Consider the following 21,057-nt stretch of genomic DNA (forward strand, 5'->3'; position numbering starts at 1 on the left):
TAGGAACTAGCGTGCCTGTGGGAAAAAATCCCAAAGGCCAAAAAGGAAGGGCAAGAAGGGAGGGGTGGGGAGGAGGAGGAGGAGGAAAGGAAAAAGGGGAGGATGGGATAGGGAAGAGGAGATTGGGGGGTAATTAGGTTCGGTCTGAGGAAGGAGACCGACAGGTCTAATTCTTCAGACCAAGAGCCTCTTCACCGCGCCAAGGAGCCCCCCTTGAAGAGGTCTCATTTTATAGAATGGAAGACATATTACAGAAATTGAGATGATTTTGACTGGTTTTACAATGAAAAGTACCTTGAAATTGAGCTCAAAGTAACAAATGTTCGATTTTTACCAAAGTTCAAAAGTAAACAAATCATGCCAAGCGTCCAATACACGTCAACTGGCGAGTCTAATATTCTTTCGCAAGTGCGCCAATATTATTTATACCATTTTTTACACTAATGCAGTAGTCTGCATAACAGTAAATCTTCTATTTTTTGTGAGAATAAAAATTCAAAGTGGAAAGCAAAAGAATGTAAGAAGGGCCTTGAGACGTGACTGATGAACAGAGGAAATGTCATTTTAGTGCCAGTAATATCTTTCTTGTTTATTCTGGACCCTATTCGGAAATTGGCATCTTTTGAAATTTGTGTGAAATTGGCAAAATTACTAAATACTGACCACTGTACTGGATAGTTGAAATTGGTAAATGGGTGGTTTCTTGCACTCATACGATAGAAAGAATGGAGTTCTAGCGAAATATTCATGTTTTCTGTAGACTAGTACAGTGGAATTGGCCGAAAATGGGCTTCAAAGTGGGCAAAATCGCCGATGCGTAAACATCGCCGAGACCGCTAACTTCACGAGAGCATAATTCCGTAAGTTTTCCAACAAATTTCATACTTTTGGTGTCATTATGATCGGGAAAAGATTCTCTATCTTTTCATAAGAATTTTTTTTTTTTTAATTTGGCCGACCCTGAGAACAAGTCTTGGAGAGGGCCTGTCGACCCTCAAAGGTTTAAACATATGGGAATCATACATATTAAAAATGTGCCAAACTCAATTAAAATAATGATCCATTTTTTATCAATTTAAGCATGAAACCTGCATGGGTTATTATACAGAGCTACAAGGCCAGGGTTAAGCTATCTACAAGGGAAGTCCCCTGTAATAAATGGAATTTACGGGCTAACATGGAAAGCCAAAATTGGCATAATCAGTGTCTGCACTGACTCTCTCAGAAAGCCCAATTTTCAGGGTTTTCTGAAAGGAGGGCAAGCAAGATGAGAGTGCCCAGGTGCTGAAAACAGACTTGAAATAAATTCTGTGAGCTTTTTGATAAATGGTACAATCAAAAGTAGTTTGACCGAGATTGGACAAGTTTCACAGGGAGGCACTCCATGTAATGATAGCTGTGTGTGTCTTCTGTGGCCAATATGCAGTTGAATAAAAAAAAAGTTTCCCAAATGTGACTACAGTGAACAGACACTGACCAAGAACCCAACTGTGGTTTTACCAAGAGGTGCTTCTCACCGACAAACTAGGACTAAAGACACTGCCATTTATCCAAAATATTTTGAAACAAAAAATGGAAAATAGTATGAATAGGGTACATGTGCAAGATGAAGAGGTCCTGGACTGGGCAATGTGCAGAACTTGCAAGTTCATTGCCTTGGACCAAGACCCCATAAGAGACTATCTTTAGAAGAGGTGACAACTGGAGTTGAATGATGGGATGCTCAAAGCTTTGAAGACCTTGCAATGCACTTTAAGTTAGACTACAACAACAACAAGAGAGAGAGAGAAAGAAAAAGAGAGAGAGAGAGAGAGAGATACTAAGGAATATAGCAAGTGACATCTGAAAGATGTGCATAAACTGAGTTCCTTGGCACTACACTTTTTATCCTCTTCGATGGATCAAGAGCGAGAGAGAAGGGAGGGCTGGATGAGGTAGACGTGAGGGAAGCAGGATAAAGAAATAGATAAAGATACATAGATACAAAGCATACACAAATATAGTACACCAATTGGTAATATTTGCTTTCTGTGGATACTCCAGTGATGAGATTTTCCTAAAATAATTTGTGACAGAAAAACTGTCAATAGGTTAATAACACAATAAACAAAAACAATATAATACTGTAGTATTAACAACTGTATGAAGGTTAGAAAAATTGCCTGTACATTGATTAAGCCTAGTGTTCACGATTTATACATTCTAGCAATAATTTACATGTATATTTACAAATTACATGTAAGGCACCATTCTGGGAAGAACAACATTCCTCCTTTACATACATACATACATACATACATATATCAACAATTTAACACTGACAATAATTAAACCAATGTCACTGATGCAGTAATAAAAATGCTAACTGAACTATGGATGTATACAGTGTATATATTTATATCAACATTTCATGAGATCATTTTTGTAGGCCACATTATAATTAACAATGATAAAAGTTAGCTAAAGATTCATGTAGTGACAGCTGCTGAATACTACATTTAGGTTGTGCTTCATATATTTAAATACCAATCATTCTCAAGGTCACTAATGATTCCACAACCCACAATTCGGAAAAAAAAAGTTTTAGTTCTCGCCAAAATATTGTCTAGTTTCATCTCCAATTTGTGGGTTGTGTACTGCTCCATCCATGGTACTGGATCTTTATGTTTTCCTGAACAGAAGTTTTTTTTTGCTTTGTGCAATGACTACATTAATATCAGTTTCGAATAATTTGTCTATCTTGTGCATTAAAAACAAAACAAATATCACATACCTAGGGACTTTTCTACCTGTTCATTACAGGCAGCTGTAAAATTAAAAGAAACCTTTTAAAAATTCCATATAGGCCACAAAATTATGAAAACTCACTCACTTTCAAATGCAGTGTGAACAGTGTCACTGCACATATCTGTGAATATCACAAAGGCTCAATTCATTTTGCTGCTGTTTCCAAGTAATATTGTTCAATTTTACATAAGCTTAACACATTTAAGACAGCAAAACACTTTTCGCACTGTTTGTAGTTAAACACTGTTGTCCAAGTACAGATGTTTAGCACAAATTTTATAAAAACCACAAGAAAGTGCATCTGTATTTCTTTAAACGAATAAACTCACCGATTTTCATTTCGAATTTATCAATGGTTCTATGTTCACAATGAGTTTAAATGCTGTTGGTAAATTCTATAAAAGATTTTTAATTGCATGAGCATTTGAGGCATTTAACCCTTTGACTGTCGCAACCCCCAATCCTGAGGTGTCTCCTGGTGTCGCAAAATTTAAAAAAAAAAAAAAAAAATTTTTTTTTCTTATGAAATGATAGAGAATCTTTTCCTCATTGTAATGACACCAAAAAAAACTGAATTTGATGGAAAACTGACGGAATTATGCTCTCGCGAAGTTAGCAACCTCGGCGCTGTTTAGAAATCGGCGATTTCGCCCACTATGAGCCCTATTTTCGGCTAATTCCATTGTTCCAGTCGCCCAAACTCATAGCTATTTCTTTAGAACTCCATTTTTTCTATCGATTGAGTACAAGAAACTGCCCATTTACCGATTTTAACTACCTAATAATGTGGTCAGAAATTTGCAATTTGGCCAATTTCACGAAAACTAAAAAATATGACAATTTCAAAATAAGGTCCAGAATGAACAATGCAGATATTCCTGGCTCTAAAATAACATTTTCTTTGCTCATCAGTCATGTCTCCAGGCCCCTCTGATATTACTCTTGCTTTCTATTTTGAATTTTTATTCAAACAAAACATAGAAGACTTACTATTATGCAGACTACTGCAATACTGTAATAATTGTATAAATAACATCAACCCATTCATGACTGCATATTAGAATGGCTAGTTGGACATTTATTGGACAATGGCATCATTTGTTTACTTTTGAACATTGGCAAAAATCAAACATTTCCCCTACTTTGAGCTCCATTTCTAGGTTCTATTTATAGTAAAATCAATCAAAATCACCTTTATTTCTATAATATGTTTTCCATTCTATCAAATGAGACCAAGAAAAAGAGAATACAACCATAAATACTATACGAAAATAGACCACAAAGTCGGCATTTTAATTAAAAAAAAAACGGCCGAAGTTTTTTTTTCTCATTATGCACTGCGTGCTCCAGGATTTTTTTTTATATGGTGCACACTGGCCACACAGACCCATTCTCTCACATGTGGGCCTACCAGCTTTCTCCTGCTTGATTTGAAGCCGCTAGAATTTATGAGTATATATACGTCAAACACGGTACCTCGTAAGACGTATATATACGGCCGCGACAGTCAAAGGGTTAATATCCTAAAACTCTTTGTTTTCAAATGTTCTGAAAGGTTTTAAGTTCCTAACATAAAAATAATACTAACTGTAATACTACCTTCACATGGTATTAGACTTCATGTTTCTGTTGACCAAAATTTCCAAAACATATTGGCCTGAAACCTCACAGCCTTTGCTAACATTGGAGAGAGAGAGAGAGAGAGACAGTTGCAATCACTCACCATGAAAAGGTTCTCTTGCTTTCAAAATAAAACATTGCATATAACCAAACTTCCAGAAATAGAGTGGAAACTCAAGAATCTTTTATAATGGGCTGAGTTGATGTGTATACTGATAACATATTAACACAAGTAATAACTGGCTACTGATTCATGTATGACTTTTTTATACAATAATTTAGTCATCCAAGAAGTTTTCTGAGGAGATAATATGCCAGTCATATATATCTGGAGTAGTATCTTCCATTTCATTAACATCAGCCATTGGCATGCTTTCACGATTAGCCCAACAGACGACATTTATATCATCACTTGCCGAGTGCCATCGTTCGTCCTCCTCTTCCTCATCTCCATCATTCTCTTCATTATCACTCATATTAAAGGCAGCTTGAATAGGAATAACAGGAAATGTATTACTGGTATTTTCTTGTTCATTAGTACTTTCATTATCACCATTGTCATCTTCAGAATCTCCGAACAAAGACTGAATATTAGCAGGAGAAAACACTGGGTTACCTTCTTCATTAAAACTTTCTTCCTGAGCATCAGCTTCTTGAATTTCCTCTGATTCATTGCTGTCATTGTCTGCATCACCATCAACACTATCATCATTGTCGTCATCCTCTCCCATGTTTGTTATGTGCACAGGAGATGGATTGAACCCTTCCATTAATTCTTGTAATAAGTTGGAGAATATGTGACACCTGCAAAATAAATATTACACATCAAATGTTAAAGATAGAAAATAATATATCATAAGACACTGAATTATTTTTTAATAAAACATTCAAAAAGAAAGCCAAATTTAATTAGTCTAGCATACTGATTGATAAAAATATACAAGACATTTCTCTCGCATCCAGACAGAATCCACCTAAAATAAGAATATTTTAAGTTATCCCAGCTTTAACTTTAATTTCAGGCTTGGACTGCAGGCCAATAGAAGTCTGAAAAATGCTGTTCAAACTGTGGGCCTTTCACAAAAATTGCATCATGTGCACTTTTTTTTTTTTAACTATTATCATTATTATTATTTGGGGAGTGGGGGGGCACTTGGACATTCAACAGGCATGCATGAATGTGACAGGAGTGGAGGCAAGTGGATTTTATGATTTGTGTTATTGGTGTGAGAGCAAGGTAACATTTATGGAGGGATTCAGGGATACTGGTTAGCCGGACTAGAGTCCTGGAGGTGGGAAGTACAGTGTCTGCACACTAAAGGAGAGGTGGGGATATTACAGTTTGAAGAAGCAGCTGAGCTGTAGTGTTGGCATGCCTCTGGCAAAATGGTGGATTGAGTAATAGTGAAAGTGTTTTTTCTGGTCGAAGTGGCCAGTGTAAAAAAAAAAAAAAAAAAAAAAAAAAAAAAAAGATATCAAGGAATTAAATTTCAATTAAAGCATCAGTCATTCAATCTATAAAGATAAATGCATGGAAGATAGAAAATATTCTATTCCACATGCTTTAATCAAATTTTGGAGATCTAGGGAGGTATCTTATTACAGCTTGCCTCAAAAATCATTAAGGAGGAATCACTAGTTGTTCCATATACTTTTTCCTCATCCCCCTCCCCTATTGTTACTGCCATATTAATATTGTGGAAAATGTAGTGTGATGTTGAGGAAAATGCAGTGTAGTATTGTCAAAAAATGTGAAACATAATACAGTGGACCCCCGCATAACGATTACCTCCGAATGCGACCAATTATGTAAGTGTATTTATGTAAGTGCGTTTGTACGTGTATGTTTGGGGGTCTGAAATGGACTAATCTACTTCACAATATTCCTTATGGGAACAAATTCGGTCAGTACTGGCACCTGAACATACTTATGGAGTGAAAAAATATCGTTAACCGGGGGTCCACTGTACTGTACAAAATGTAGTTTAATAGTTGAAAATGTAAAATCTATATAGTACAGTGCCCTGAGTATGCTTCATCTGTGAAATGTTGCAGTTTTTGAACTGTAGATTGGCATGCCTCTGGCAAGACAGTGATGGAGTGAATGATGATGATGAAACTGTTTCTTCTTTTTAGGGTCATCCTGCCTTGGTGGGAAAGGCCTGTGTGTTAATAAAGAGAATTTCCTACATATAAATTTCCAGTCTGATAATTTTGAGTACAGTACTAATATACATGTATGTGGAACACTGATACTGTATTTCATTAAGAAATTTTAAGTAATTAGTTGTAGGAAATCAAAAGATGCCAACTATGTAATGTAATTTGGAGGCCAAATTGGTAAATAAATTAAGCCTTAAACTATTTAATAAAAATGTACCCAAATAAATTTGAATAAATATTAATTGGGCCAAAATTACAACAGGCACACCAAGACAGATTTGGATAATCAAGATGCCACTTAAACAAATCAGGCAAAATAAAATCCTTAGATTACTGCTAAAGTGTACATTAAAATTTACAGTGGAACCCCAGTTTTCATCCGGTCCGGTTATCGTACACTTCAGTTTTCGACCATTTTTTCCGGTGAATTTTCCCCGTTTTCATACATCAGCTCAGAAATTGTCCATATGAGATGCGTCCACCTACCCGCGGGACGCGGCCACTTATACATTTGTGACTCAGTCTACCTTACTCGTTCAGTGAGCATTACTCTGTGCTTTCATCTGAAACATTTTGTAATAATCCATTTTTTTTTGTGCTTACGACTGCTAAATAAGCCATCATTGAGCCAAAGAAAGTTCCAGGTGCCAGCCCTTTCGTAAAGAAGGTGAGAAACACGATAAAATTCAAGAAAGAACTCGTAGCGTTCATGCGGCGGAACTCGCCAGCCAGGATGTATGGGAAGTCCAAATCAACGATCAGTTCCATCCTGGGGAAGAAAAAAGAAATCAAGGAAGCTGATGTTGCGAAAGGGGTAAATCTGCTAACGAAACAGAGACTGCAAACAATCGAAGATGTTCAGAAGTGGTTGTTGGTGTGGATCAACCAAAAACAGTTAGCGGGAGATAGTGTTTTGAGGCAATAATCTGCGAAAAGGCAAGGCAGTTGCATGCGGATCTTGTAAAGAAAATGCCTGGAATGAGTGCTGCTGTTAGTGAATTTAAGGTCAGCAAAGGCTGGTTCAACAGATTCAAGAAGCGAAGTGACATACACAGTGTAGTAAGGCGTGGCGAGGCTGCAAGTTCGGACAAACATGGGGCCGAAGAATTCTTTGATGAATTCAAGGAGTAAGTAGAGGCTGAAAGATTCCTCCCCCAACAAGTGTTCAACTGTGACGAAACAGGCCTCTTTTGGAAGAAAATGCCAAAGAGGACCTACGTCACACAGGAGGAAAAGGCACTGCCAGGACACAAGCCTATGAAGGATAGGCTAACTCTTTTGTTTTGTGGTAATGTTAGTTGGGATTTCAAAGTGATGCCTTTACTAGTGTATCTGGAGACCTGAAGTTTACCTGGAGAGGGTTTCGGGGATCAATGCCCCCAGGCTCGGTCTGAGACCAGGCCTCATGGTGGATCAGGGTCTGATCAACCAAGCTGTTACTGCTGGCCGCTAGAAAATCCCAGTGTTCAGGAAAAATATCAAGAGTAAATTATGTATGATGTGGAAGGCTAACAATAAGGAATGGGTCATGAGGCAAATTTTCACTGAGTGGGCCTGAGAGTGAAGAAATACCTCCTGGAAAATAAATTGCCACTCAAGTGCCTCCTGGTAATGGACAATGCTCCTGCTCATCCTCCAGACTTGGAAGACCAATTATTGGGGAAGTTTAGCTTCATCACAGTGAAGTTCTTGCCCCCTAATACCACTCCTCTCATTCAGCCCATGGACCAGCAGGTCATTTCAAACTTCAAAAAACTCTATACCAAAGCATTGTTTCAAAGGTGCTTTGAAGTGACCTCGGACACTGAATTAACCCCCACTCTTCATAGATCTAAACTTACTCACTGTTCAGAACATCCACACTTACTACTGTGCAACCTACATTTACATAACCTTAAATTCCAACATTAACCCTGACCTAAAACACTTTCTTGATAGTTGTGACAGGACCCACAGGCATAACACCAGACACAAGCATCTCTATGACATTCCCTGTGTCTGGCTAAACCTATCCAAAAATTCAATGTACATAACAGGACTTAAAATCTGGAACACCCTACCTGGAAACTTTAGAACTGCAGAAGCATTCATCACTTTCAAAACTACCGTTAGAAAGCATCTTATCTCCCTGACACACCCCAAATCAGCTAACTACATGAAAACCACCTATTCTCTTGTATCATACACACACAAAAAGCAACCTAGACTTTCCCTCGATATCTGCGATTCCCCACATTTCACACCTACGCTCACTCAATTGACTATAAACATAGAAATACGTAATACAACTATTACCTAATGAATCTTAACTAGTCATAAGTTTGCCTGTGATACTCCAATATAGGAGCTTCAATAGAAACTATGTATTGTACCAAAACAAAACCATTCACATTGCTAAATTTATGAACTGTAATGCAATTACTTAGCCTTAATATCAATATGCTCCTTAATCTGTACCAATATTGAGTTTTGAATTAATCTTAGTCTGCCCGAAATGCCTAGTCATGCTAGGTGTGATAGTGGCCCTCTCTAATTAGTTTTATATAATATGTAAACCACACAATATCCTATAATATGTAAATCCCACATTGTAAACTTTATGGAGAATAAACTTGATTTGATTTGATGTAAGAGAGTTCTGGAGAAATCACTTCAATATCCTCAACTACATAAGCCTTATAGATAAGACTTGGCAGGGAGTGACTTCCAGGATGATTAACTCTTCCTCAAGAAAACTGTGGCCAGAATGTGTCCTCCAGAAGGATTTTGAAGGGTTTGAGGCTGACCCTGATGACCCTACTCCTGTTGTGGAATCTATTGTGTCTTTGGGGAAGTCCATGGGGTTGGAGGTGAGTGGCCAGGATGTGGAAGAGTTGGTGGATGACCACAGGGAAGAGCTGCAAGACCTTCATCTGGAACAGCAACAGACCTTAGCTGAGGAAATTGCTTCAGAGGAGGAGGAAGAAAGAGGGAAGAATGTGCTGTCTTCAGCGATTAAGGACATTTGTGCAAAGTGGAGCGAGGTGCAAAGTTTTGTGGAAAAATATCACCCTAACAAAGCTGTTCCAATCTGTGTCAGCAACATGTTCAATGACAATGCCGTGTCCTATTTTAGGCAAATCTTAAAGTGACGCCAGAAACAGGCCTCTCTGGACGGATTTTTTTTGTACGACAGGGGTCCAGTGACTCAAGCTGGACCTAGTGCCAGTAAAAGACAAAGGGAAGTAACCCCAGATAGGGCTTTGACACCTGAAGCCCTTATGGAAGAGGATTACCCTTCCAAACAATAACCTCTCCTCCCTCCCACCTCCTCGCTGTCTTCCATATGCCAACAAGAGTCTTCAATAAAGGTAAAAGTGATGTTAAATGTTCATTTATCAACTTCATTAGTCATTTATATTTATTTCTCATAGTTTTCTGTATGTAAAACTATAGTTATTTTCTATAAAATGTATTTTTTGTTAATATTTTTTGGGTGTCTGAAATGAATTGGATTTACATTATTTCTTATGGGAAATATTACTTCAATTTTCATAGAAATCAATTTTTGGCCGACCTTCTGGAACGGATTAAAGACAAAAACCGTGGTTCCACTGTATTTACTTTTGATCAAGAATATTAAAAAATATTAAATTTAGAATTACTGTACTGTATACCAGTTAAGGATAACAGTAACATACTGTATCAGCTAATAAAACAGAATGCCAAGATTAGATTTATTCTAAATTCTAAATATAATACTTTAGTTACCTCCAAGTTCCTGGACCTTGAAGGAAGGAGTCCTGAGAATGGCCACAGTTGCTCATGGTGTAATTAAGGGCAAATAGGGATAAAATACAGTAGATTGAATATGAACTACTCAAAATGTCACATTAAGTGATCCAGACTTAATTTCTGCAAAAGAGCACTTTTGATTTTCTTCAAGGTAAAGTACTCACTAAACTGGAATACAATACTGCTGTACACAAATGACTCAATTAAGGCAGGTACATACTATATTCATGGGTTAGCACTAAACCTGTTGGGGTCATACAGCACCTGTGTAAAGGGTAGTAACCAGATTCAATCCAAGGAAGGGTAGCGTAGCTTCGATTCAAGAGCCCTTCACCAGCATCAAGGTGCCCCTCTTGGAGGGTCTAACCCTTAAACTGTCCAAACGTAGATCTACATCCATGTGCGGGGGGGGGGGGGGGGGGATGTTCCGAACTTAGATCTACTTTTTTTTACATGCTTTCAAACAGGGAAAATCAAGGTCGGAGCGCTATGCACGTGAACGAAGATCTACGTTTGGACAGTTTAAGGGTTAATGTAGATAAAACTGCACATCAAGAATGTGCAGAGAACTTTTACTGCCATTCCAATTCACTGCCTAAAATCCCTCAATTTGTACTTCCTAGAGTACAAGAGAGAAAGATATACTATACTTAAAACTTACTAATTTATGATGTACTGAAGTCGGATAAAATGGCCCATGATGACAGACATTACAATTTTGGCAAGCTATACTTTTAGCTTTTTATTTTCACTGGTAATTATGCACTTTTTTTTTTTTTAAAGTAACACTAAATTTAGTGTTTTTACTTGAAAACATAAGCGTTTCTATAGTCTTTTATACATTAACCCTTTCACTGTCCAAACCCCTGAAAAACCTGCAATGGTAATATTTTTCTTATGGAATACTGAAGGCGCAAGGTTAGCAGTCTAGGGACAATTTAAGAATCGGTGAATCCCATTTTCCAACAATTCCAATGCTCCAATTGAGCAGAGTCTCAGGTCTTTCTCTAATATACCTTCTATTCTTTTGATTAAGCACATTTAACTAACAGAACTACCTTATAAAGTACAAAGAAGTACGTAATTTGGCAATTTTACACAATCGAGAAAAATTCCAATTTAAAAATAAAGAGTACAAAATAGACACTGTAGGCATTCTATATATTAAAACATTTCCTTTGTTCATTAATCAGGTCCCCATGTCTCTCCTGTATTACACTAACCTTCTATTTTGAATGCAGCATCATGCAAAAGATGAAAAGATTTACTCTATTTCTTGGATAATAAAATATAATCAGGAATGATTGATCATATTTACCGAGTCCCACTAATTGAACCAGATCTAGTAAAAGCCAATAAAACAGATAAGTTGTAGGAGGTCCTTACCCATCATTAGGAAATCTGGCAAAAATTGAAAATTTCCACTACTGTCAGTCCTGAAACCAACTAAAATCATCTCTATTTCAGTAGTATATCTTCTAATTTGTAGTGTAGGGATCATCCTAGGAATGGAGGGAGTAAAAGAGGGTTTTGTGTTCAAGGGGCTTGGACATGCAGCAGGTATGTGTGAGCATATTAGATTGGAGCGAATGGTTTTTGGGACGAAGAAATGTTGGAGTGTGAGCAGTGTAATATTTTATGAAGGGATTCATGGAAACCAGTTAGCCAAACTTGAGTCCTGGAGATGGGAAGTACAATGCCTGCACTTTAAAGGAGGAGGGGTTTGGGATATTGGCCATTTGGAATGACATCTAAACTGCCGTATCTTAGCGCCTATGCAAAGACGGTAATTATGTGTGAATGATGGTGAAAGTGTTGAATGATGGTAAATGTGTTTGTTTCTTTTTTGGGTCACCCTACCTTCATGGGAGATGGCCAACGTGTTAAAAAAAAAAAAATTCCATTCCATCAAATACCAAGAAACAGCCTAGAAAACACCTCAAAGTCCCTTTTAAAAATCAAACAAGGTCAGTTTTGCTTTTCCAATTGTGCACTGCATGGCACAGGATTTTTTCTATATAGTGCACACACACTGCACAGACCCATTCTCTCATATCTAGGCCAAAATTTACCACTCACAGCTTATCTGTGGGAGCCAAGCTCAAAAAGTAGAGCTGTGCAAGGGATTTTGGCATCAAGAATGTGGATTTATGTGACAGATAGTGAAAGGGTTAAAATAAACTGAACAACATATTAACCTAATAAATTCTAAATAAAATCCAAAAATTAACTCCACAAGTCTTAAAACTCAAGAATTCCTAAACTGGTTAGCTTTAAACAAAACTGGAAGAATCTAGCTATTTAAATAAAGACAAAAAAAACGTAATTTTCTATAATTTCAACAAATTTGAAAACTTAAGCTAATACTATAAATCTTAATTTTTTTTAATCCTAACAACATTTAAACAAAACTGAAAAAATACAAAAGCTAAATATTTAACCCTTTCGGTGTTTTGGCCATACTAGTATGGCTTACGAGCCAGGGTTTTTGACGTACTAGTACGCATAAATTCTAGCACCCTCAAATCTAGCAAGAGAAAGCTGGTAGGCCTACATATGAAAGAATGGGTCTATGTGGTCAGTGCGCACAGTATAAAAAAAATCCTGCAGCACACAGTGCGTAATGAGAAAAAAAAAATGACCGTGTTTTTGGTTTAAAACATCGACTTTGCACTGTATTTTCGTATGGTATTTATTGTTGTATTCTAGTTTTCCTGGTCTCATTGTATAGAAGACATATTACAGAAATTGAGATGATTTTGACTGGTTTTACAATAAAAAGTACCTTGAAATTGAGCTCAAAGTAGCAGAAATGTTCGATTTTTACCAAAGTTCAAAGGTAAACAAATCATGCTAAGCATCCAATACACGTCAACTGGCGAGTCTAATATTCTTTCACAAGTGCGCCGATATTATTTATACCATTTCTACACTAATGCAGTAGTCTGCATAACAGTAAATCTTATTTTTTTTTTGTGAGAATAAAAAAATCAAAGTGGAAAGCAAAAGAAATGTAAGAGGGGCCTGGGGATGTGACTAATGAACAGAGGAAATGTTATTTTAGTGCCAGGAATGTCTTTCTTGTTTATTCTGGACCCTATTTGGAAATTGGCATCTTTTGAAATTTGTGTGAAATTGGCAAAATTGCTAAATTCTGATTACTTTATTAGATAATTGAAATCGGTAAATGGGTGGTTTCTTGTACATACTCATTCGATAGAAAAAACGGAGTTCTAGCAAAATAGTTATGATTTTTGTTGACTAGTACACTGGAATTGGCCGAAAATGGGGCTCAAAGTGGGCAAAATCGCCGATGAGTAAACATCGTCGAGACTGCTAACTTCGCGAGAGCATAATTCCGTAAGTTTTCCATCAAATTTCATACTTTTGGTGTCATTATGATTGGGAAAAGATTCTCTATCTTTTCATAAGAAAAAATAGTTTTTTTTTTTTTAATTTTGGCAACCCTGAAAACAAGTCTCTAAGAGAGCCTGGTGACCCTCAAAGGGTTAAAATGTGTTTAAAATGCGTGCGTGAGCGTGTTGGATAGGATTGAATGGAGACAAATGGTATTTGGGACCTGACGAGCTGTTGGAGTGTGAGCAGGGTAATATTTAGTGAAGGGATTCAGGGAAACCGGTTATTTTATATAACCGGACTTGAGTCCTGGAAATGGGAAGTACAATGCCTGCACTCTAAAGGAGGGGTTTGGGATATTGGCAGTTTGGAGGGATTTTGGGAGATGTTAAGTGAATGTATAGGAACCTTTGAACCAAGTGAGAGAGTAATTGTGGTAGGGGACTTGAATGCTAAAGTAGGAGAAACTTTTAGAGAGGGTGTGGTAGGTAAGTTTGGGGTGCCAGGTGTAAATGATAATGGGAGCCCTTTGATTGAACTTTGTATAGAAAGGGGTTTAGTTATAGGTAATACATATTTTAAGAAAAAGAGGATAAATAAGTATACACGATATGATGTAGGGCGAAATGACAGTAGTTTGTTGGATTATGTATTGGTAGATAAAAGACTGTTGAGTAGACTTCAGGATGTACATGTTTATAGAGGGGCCACAGATATATCAGATCACTTTCTAGTTGTAGCTACACTGAGAGTAAAAGGTAGATGGGATACAAGGAGAATAGAAGCATCAGGGAAGAGAGAGGTGAAGGTTTATAAACTAAAAGAGGAGGCAGTTAGGGTAAGATATAAACAGCTATTGGAGGATAGATGGGCTAATGAGAGCATAGGCAATGGGGTCGAAGAGGTATGGGGTAGGTTTAAAAATGTAGTGTTAGAGTGTTCAGCAGAAGTTTGTGGTTACAGGAAAGTGGGTGCAGGAGGGAAGAGGAGCGATTGGTGGAATGATGATGTAAAGAGAGTAGTAAGGGAGAAAAAGTTAGCATATGAGAAGTTTTTACAAAGTAGAAGTGATGCAAGGAGGGAAGAGTATATGGAGAAAAAGAGAGAGGTTAAGAGAGTGGTGAAGCAATGTAAAAAGAGAGCAAATGAGAGAGTGGGTGAGATGTTATCAACAAATTTTGTTGAAAATAAGAAAAAGTTTTGGAGTGAGATTAACAAGTTAAGAAAGCCTAGAGAACAAATGGATTTGTCAGTTAAAAATAGGAGAGGAGAGTTATTAAATGGAGAGTTAGAGGTATTGGGAAGATGGAAGGAATATTTTGAGGAATTGTTAAATGTTGATGAAGATAGGGAAGCTGTGATTTCGTGTATAGGGCAAGGAGGAATAACATCTTGTAGGAGTGAGGAAGAGCCAGTTGTGAGTGTGGGGGAAGTTCGTGAGGCAGTAGGTAAAATGAAAGGGGGTAAGGCAGCCGGGATTGATGGGATAAAGATAGAAATGTTAAAAGCAGGTGGGGATATAGTTTTGGAGTGGTTGGTGCAATTGTTTAATAAATGTATGGAAGAGGGTAAGGTACCTAGGGATTGGCAGAGAGCATGCATAGTTCCTTTGTATAAAGGCAAAGGGGATAAAAGAGAGTGCAAAAATTATAGGGGGATAAGTCTGTTGAGTGTACCTGGTAAAGTGTATGGTAGAGTTATAATTGAAAGAATTAAGAGTAAGACGGAGAATAGGATAGCAGATGAACAAGGAGGCTTTAGGAAAGGTAGGGGGTGTGTGGACCAGGTGTTTACAGTGAAACATATAAGTGAACAGTATTTAGATAAGGCTAAAGAGGTCTTTGTGGCATTTATGGATTTGGAAAAGGCGTATGACAGGGTGGATAGGGGGGCAATGTGGCAGATGTTGCAAGTGTATGGTGTAGGAGGTAGGTTACTGAAAGCAGTGAAGAGTTTTTACGAGGATAGTGAGGCTCAAGTTAGAGTATGTAGGAAAGAGGGAAATTTTTTCCCAGTAAAAGTAGGCCTTAGACAAGGATGTGTGATGTCACCGTGGTTGTTTAATATATTTATAGATGGGGTTGTAAGAGAAGTAAATGCGAGGGTCTTGGCAAGAGGCGTGGAGTTAAAAGATAAAGAATCACACACAAAGTGGGAGTTGTCACAGCTGCTCTTTGCTGATGACACTGTGCTCTTGGGAGATTCTGAAGAGAAGTTGCAGAGATTGGTGGATGAATTTGGTAGGGTGTGCAAAAGAAGAAAATTAAAGGTGAATACAGGAAAGAGTAAGGTTATGAGGATAACAAAAAGATTAGGTGATGAAAGATTGAATATCAGATTGGAGGGAGAGAGTATGGAGGAGGTGAACGTATTCAGATATTTGGGAGTGGACGTGTCAGCGGATGGGTCTATGAAAGATGAGGTGAATCATAGAATTGATGAGGGAAAAAGAGTGAGTGGTGCACTTAGGAGTCTGTGGAGACAAAGAACTTTGTCCTTGGAGGCAAAGAGGGGAATGTATGAGAGTATAGTTTTACCAACGCTCTTATATGGGTGTGAAGCGTGGGTGATGAATGTTGCAGCGAGGAGAAGGCTGGAGGCAGTGGAGATGTCATGTCTGAGGGCAATGTGTGGTGTGAATATAATGCAGAGAATTCGTAGTTTGGAAGTTAGGAGGAGGTGCGGGATTACCAAAACTGTTGTCCAGAGGGCTGAGGAAGGGTTGTTGAGGTGGTTCGGACATGTAGAGAGAATGGAGCGAAACAGAATGACTTCAAGAGTGTATCAGTCTGTAGTGGAAGGAAGGCGGGGTAGGGGTCGGCCTAGGAAGGGTTGGAGGGAGGGGGTAAAGGAGGTTTTGTGTGCGAGGGGCTTGGACTTCCAGCAGGCATGCTTGAGCGTGTTTGATAGGAGTGAATGGAGACAAATGGTTTTTAATACTTGACGTGCTGTTGGAGTGTGAGCAAAGTAACATTTATGAAGGGATTCAGGGAAACCGGCAGGCCGGACTTGAGTCCTGGAGATGGGAAGTACAGTGCCTGCACTCTGAAGGAGGGGTGTTAATGTTGCAGTTTAAAAACTGTAGTGTAAAGCACCCTTCTGGCAAGACAGTGATGGAGTGAATGATGGTGAAAGTTTTTCTTTTTCGGGCCACCCTGCCTTGGTGGGAATCGGCCGGTGTGATAATAAAAAAAATAAAAAAATATTGTGTATTTTTATATGTATATACTTCTAAACTCCAAGGTAGTAGGTTCGTAGACAGCAACCGCCCAGGGAGGTACTACCGTCCTGCCAAGTGAGTGTAAAACGAAAGCCTGTAATTGTTTTACATGATGGTACGATTGCTGGTGTTTATTTATTCTGTCTCATACACATGCAAGATTTCAGGTACGTCTTGCTACTTCTACTTACACTTAGGTCACACTACACATATATGTACAAACATATATATACACACCCCTCTGGGTTTTCTTCTATTTTCTAGCTAGTTCTTGTTCTTGTTTATTTCCTCTTACCTCCATGGGGAAGTGGAACAGAATTCTTCCTCCGTAAGTCATACGTGTTGTAAGAGGCGACTAAAATGCCAGGAGCAAGGGGCTAGTAACCCCTTCTCTTGTATATATTACTAAGTGTAAAAGGAGAAACTTTCGTTTTTCCTTTTGGGCCACCCCGCCTCGGTGGGATACGGCTGGTGTGTTGAAAGAAGAAAGACTTCTAAACTGTTGTATTCTGGGTACCTCTGCAAAAACAGTGATTATGTGTGAGTGAGATGAAAGTGTTGAATGATGAAAGTATTTTCTTTTTGGGGATTTTTTCTTTCTTTTTGGGTCACCCTGCCTTGGTGGGAGACGGCCGACATGTTGAAAAAAAAAAAAATCGGTAACTCAGGTATTCAAAAGTTAGGCATGTCCTGCATGTCTAATAATAACCAGGAAATATAATGCCATACCAAGATTTCTACATTTTCCTTTACTCACTCTCCAGGAAAAACAGGTTTCATAAGTTTTGATTAATGGTAGGTTAATTTTGTTTTGATGTGTGCAGAAATGATTAATAAGAACCATAATCACATTTCCTGGGGTTCTGATAAAACATTCGTACACATTCCTTCAAGTACCAGATACAAGTGCATTATTAAAAATTTAAATAATTATCTTTTCATCATTATTGCAGAAAACAGCACTGGCAACTTTTGTCCCTGTGTGATCCAAAAAAAGTATCCTCACATTGCATATCTCCAGTCCAATTTACCTCAATTCACATGATAAGAATAGTGCAGTGGCAAAGTTTCTAGTGCATTTATTTAATAAATTTTAATTACAGGTAAATATAATTCTCTGTACAGCAGAACTGTACCTTAAAAAATCAACAACAATTTGTACAAAGCTGTTGCTTTAAGATCGAGTGGGGGTACAGGGCAAAGATTAAAAAGATATGAAGGGGGGGGGGACCTAGGAATAGCCTTCTTGTATTAATACTGGTAGAATTACCGACAATATGTTAAGTAAAAGGACAAATGCAACTAATGTGACATTTTATTGTGGCAATGTTTCACTCTCCAGGAGCTTTATTAAGCCGTTACAAATAATACACGGACACAGAGGGTATACATATATACATGTATAGGCTTTAGAGTGAGGTGTAATACTAGTGGTAGTAGTAGTACTGTGTAGCAATATTAGTTGTAGTAGTAGTAATACAATATGGTAGAACAAACATACACATGAGTAAAAGGTTATACAAGCTATTACCTGGGTAGCATAAAAATAGGTTAGACAAATATTTCTGTTGGAGGATGGATTAGAGAAGACCTATTTTAGTGTTCCTCCTTTTTAATGTGCTTGTGTAGTATTAGCAGCAGAGACTATGTGAGGGCAGGGTTTACTGTTTTCAGGAGGATTCTTGCTAAGACTTCAGAGATGATGAAGCTGCCTTTGTTTTGTTTGTGTTAGAAACCGTGATTAATGCTGATTCAAGGCACTTGTGTCTGCGGAAATTAGTTTCTTGATCACTAATCGGGTGTCCCTGAATTTCATGAGATGATTAGTGGAATTTCGGTGTTGTACGCAGGCGTTGTTCAAGTTATCGTTCCTACATGCATTATTGTGTTCACTGAGGCGTGTTTCAAGGTTTCTTGTTGTCTCGCCTACATAAATCTGTCACAGCCTCCACAGGGTATAGTGCAAACCCCTGCATTGACAAATTTAATCCGTTCCGTGACCTTGTTCGTATCCTGATTTATTCGTATGTTAAGTCAATTTTCCTTATTTAAATTAATTGAAATGCAATTAATCTGTTTCAGCCTCTCAGGAGGCATGACAAAATAATGCTAATAACTCTACGGCTTAGTTATCTATCACAATTCATCTAATATGACATAATAAACAATATTAATAACATAGAAACATGATATATACTCTAGAATTAATAAAATAGGTCATAATATGGCAAGTGATGGCAATGCCGGCAGCGGCAGAAAGCATCCGCCATTTACTCTCCCACTCTAGTGTCTTCCCAGTCCATAACCCCACACCTAGCTTGTGTTTATCTATGATTAGTGGTGAGGTTCTCACATATGTAACCACAGGTGTGGTCAAGACAGATGTACATATATGTGAAAACATGATCACTGTGGCCACAGTGTTGGCGGCAGCGGCCACAGTGGTGGTGGTGGCGGTGTTGGCGGCCAGCTGCCTCACTATGCTGCTGCCTTCTTTGTTTCTCTAGCTTTTTTCATAGTTTTTAATCACTTCCTGAGCTTCTTACTGATTGTACGCAAATACTGTCTCTTCAGGCGAGGCATTGTGTAAGAAATTTGCACAATGTAAGACAAAATTACGCATCCCAAGGGTCTGCTGTGGACACTCAAGAGTGGCACACATCTTCCTTTTGACCCTTGGTTGGCACTGAGATAGCTGTGGTCTAGCAGTACTTACAGCCACACAGAGGGTTACCAATTTGTATTTTGAAGCATTTGGCACAAAAATATTAAAAAAATTATGAAAAATGTCTAAAAATGACAGCATATTATTATTGTTATAATTACTATTATTCTTAGTATGTTATTTATTTATTTTTATTTATTAACACACTGGCCGATTCCCACCAAGGCAGGGTGGCCCGAAAAAAGAAAAACTTTCACCATCATTCACTCCATCAGTCTTGCCAGTAGGGTGCTTTACACTACAGTTTTTAAACTGCAACATTAACATCCCTTCTTCAGAGTGCAGGCACTGTACTTCCCATCTCCAGGACTCAAGTCCGGCCTGCAGGTTTCCCTGAATCCCTTCATTAATGTTACTTTGCTCACACTCCAACAGCATGTCAAGTATGTACGTATTATAATTATTAATACATACGTATTATAATTATTATTATTATTATTATTAATTTAGGGAACTGAAGCACAGATCCAATTCCTTAGATCAAGAGCCCATCACCAAGTATATACTAATAATAATAATTAATAATAATAATAATAATATTGGCAGTTTGGAGGGATATGTTGTGTATCTTTATATGTATATGCTTCTAAACTGTTGTATTCTGAGCACCTCTGCAAAAACAGTGATAATGTGTGAGTGTGGTGAAAGTGTTGAATGATGATGAAAGTATTTTCTTTTTGGGGATTTTCTTTCTTTTTTGGGTCACCCTGCCTCGGTGGGAGACGGCCGACTTGTTGGAAAAAAAAAAATAACAACAGTAATCATAATAATAATAATAATAATAATAACAATAAGGAGAAACTTCAAAAGGCTGCCAGTAGTTGGTGCCACCATCAGCAAAACATTGGTAACTACTACCAGTACACTTTCACCTGTCTAGACTTAGTAGTCCATTAGTATTAGGTTAAGTCTGCCCGAAATGTTTCGGCATGATGGTGACTCTCTTCTTTAATCATATTATGATATGAAAACACACATTGTAACCTTTGCAAAGAAATAAATATTTTATTTATTTATTTATTTAAGGAACCTCCCTTGAGGGGTAAGTTCGCATCCTGAAATTTCGTTCGTATCCAGAAGCAAAAAATCGACCGAACGACAGTTTGTATCTTGAAAAATTCGCATGGTGGGGCGTTCGTAAGCCGAGGGTCCACTGTATAACATATCCCTCCAGACTGCCAATGTCCCAAACCCCTCCTTTAAAGTGCAGGCATTGTACTTCCCATTTCCAGTACTCAAGTCCAGCTATATAAAAATAACCAGTTTTCCTGAATCCCTTCACTAATTACAGTTACCCTGCTCACACTCCAACAGCTCGTCAGGTCCCAAAAACCATTCGCCTCCATTCACTAATATCTAACACGCTCATGCACACTTGCTGGAAATTCAAGCCCCTAGCCCAAAAAACCTC

At 37.9% G+C, this 21,057-nt stretch overlaps 1 protein-coding gene across 4 annotated transcripts in view; it reads right to left on the reverse strand.

Moving 5' to 3' along the window:
- Positions 1–2,108: 2,108 nt before the first annotated feature.
- Positions 2,109–21,057, reverse strand: part of LOC138852649 (ring-infected erythrocyte surface antigen-like) — a 34,825-nt gene continuing 15,876 nt past the window's right edge. For 3 of the 4 annotated variants that reach the window (XM_070084745.1, XM_070084730.1, XM_070084738.1), the window contains one exon: positions 2,109–5,211. In XM_070084745.1, coding sequence (XP_069940846.1) covers positions 4,686–5,211 — 526 coding nt within the window. In that variant the 3' untranslated portion in view covers positions 2,109–4,685. The remainder of the gene's footprint in view (positions 5,212–21,057) is intronic. The other variant, XM_070084752.1, reaches the window with a different exon arrangement.

This window comes from Cherax quadricarinatus, chromosome 1, assembly GCF_038502225.1.
Source record: "Cherax quadricarinatus isolate ZL_2023a chromosome 1, ASM3850222v1, whole genome shotgun sequence".
In the NCBI taxonomy this organism is placed as follows: Eukaryota; Metazoa; Arthropoda; class Malacostraca; order Decapoda; family Parastacidae; genus Cherax; species Cherax quadricarinatus.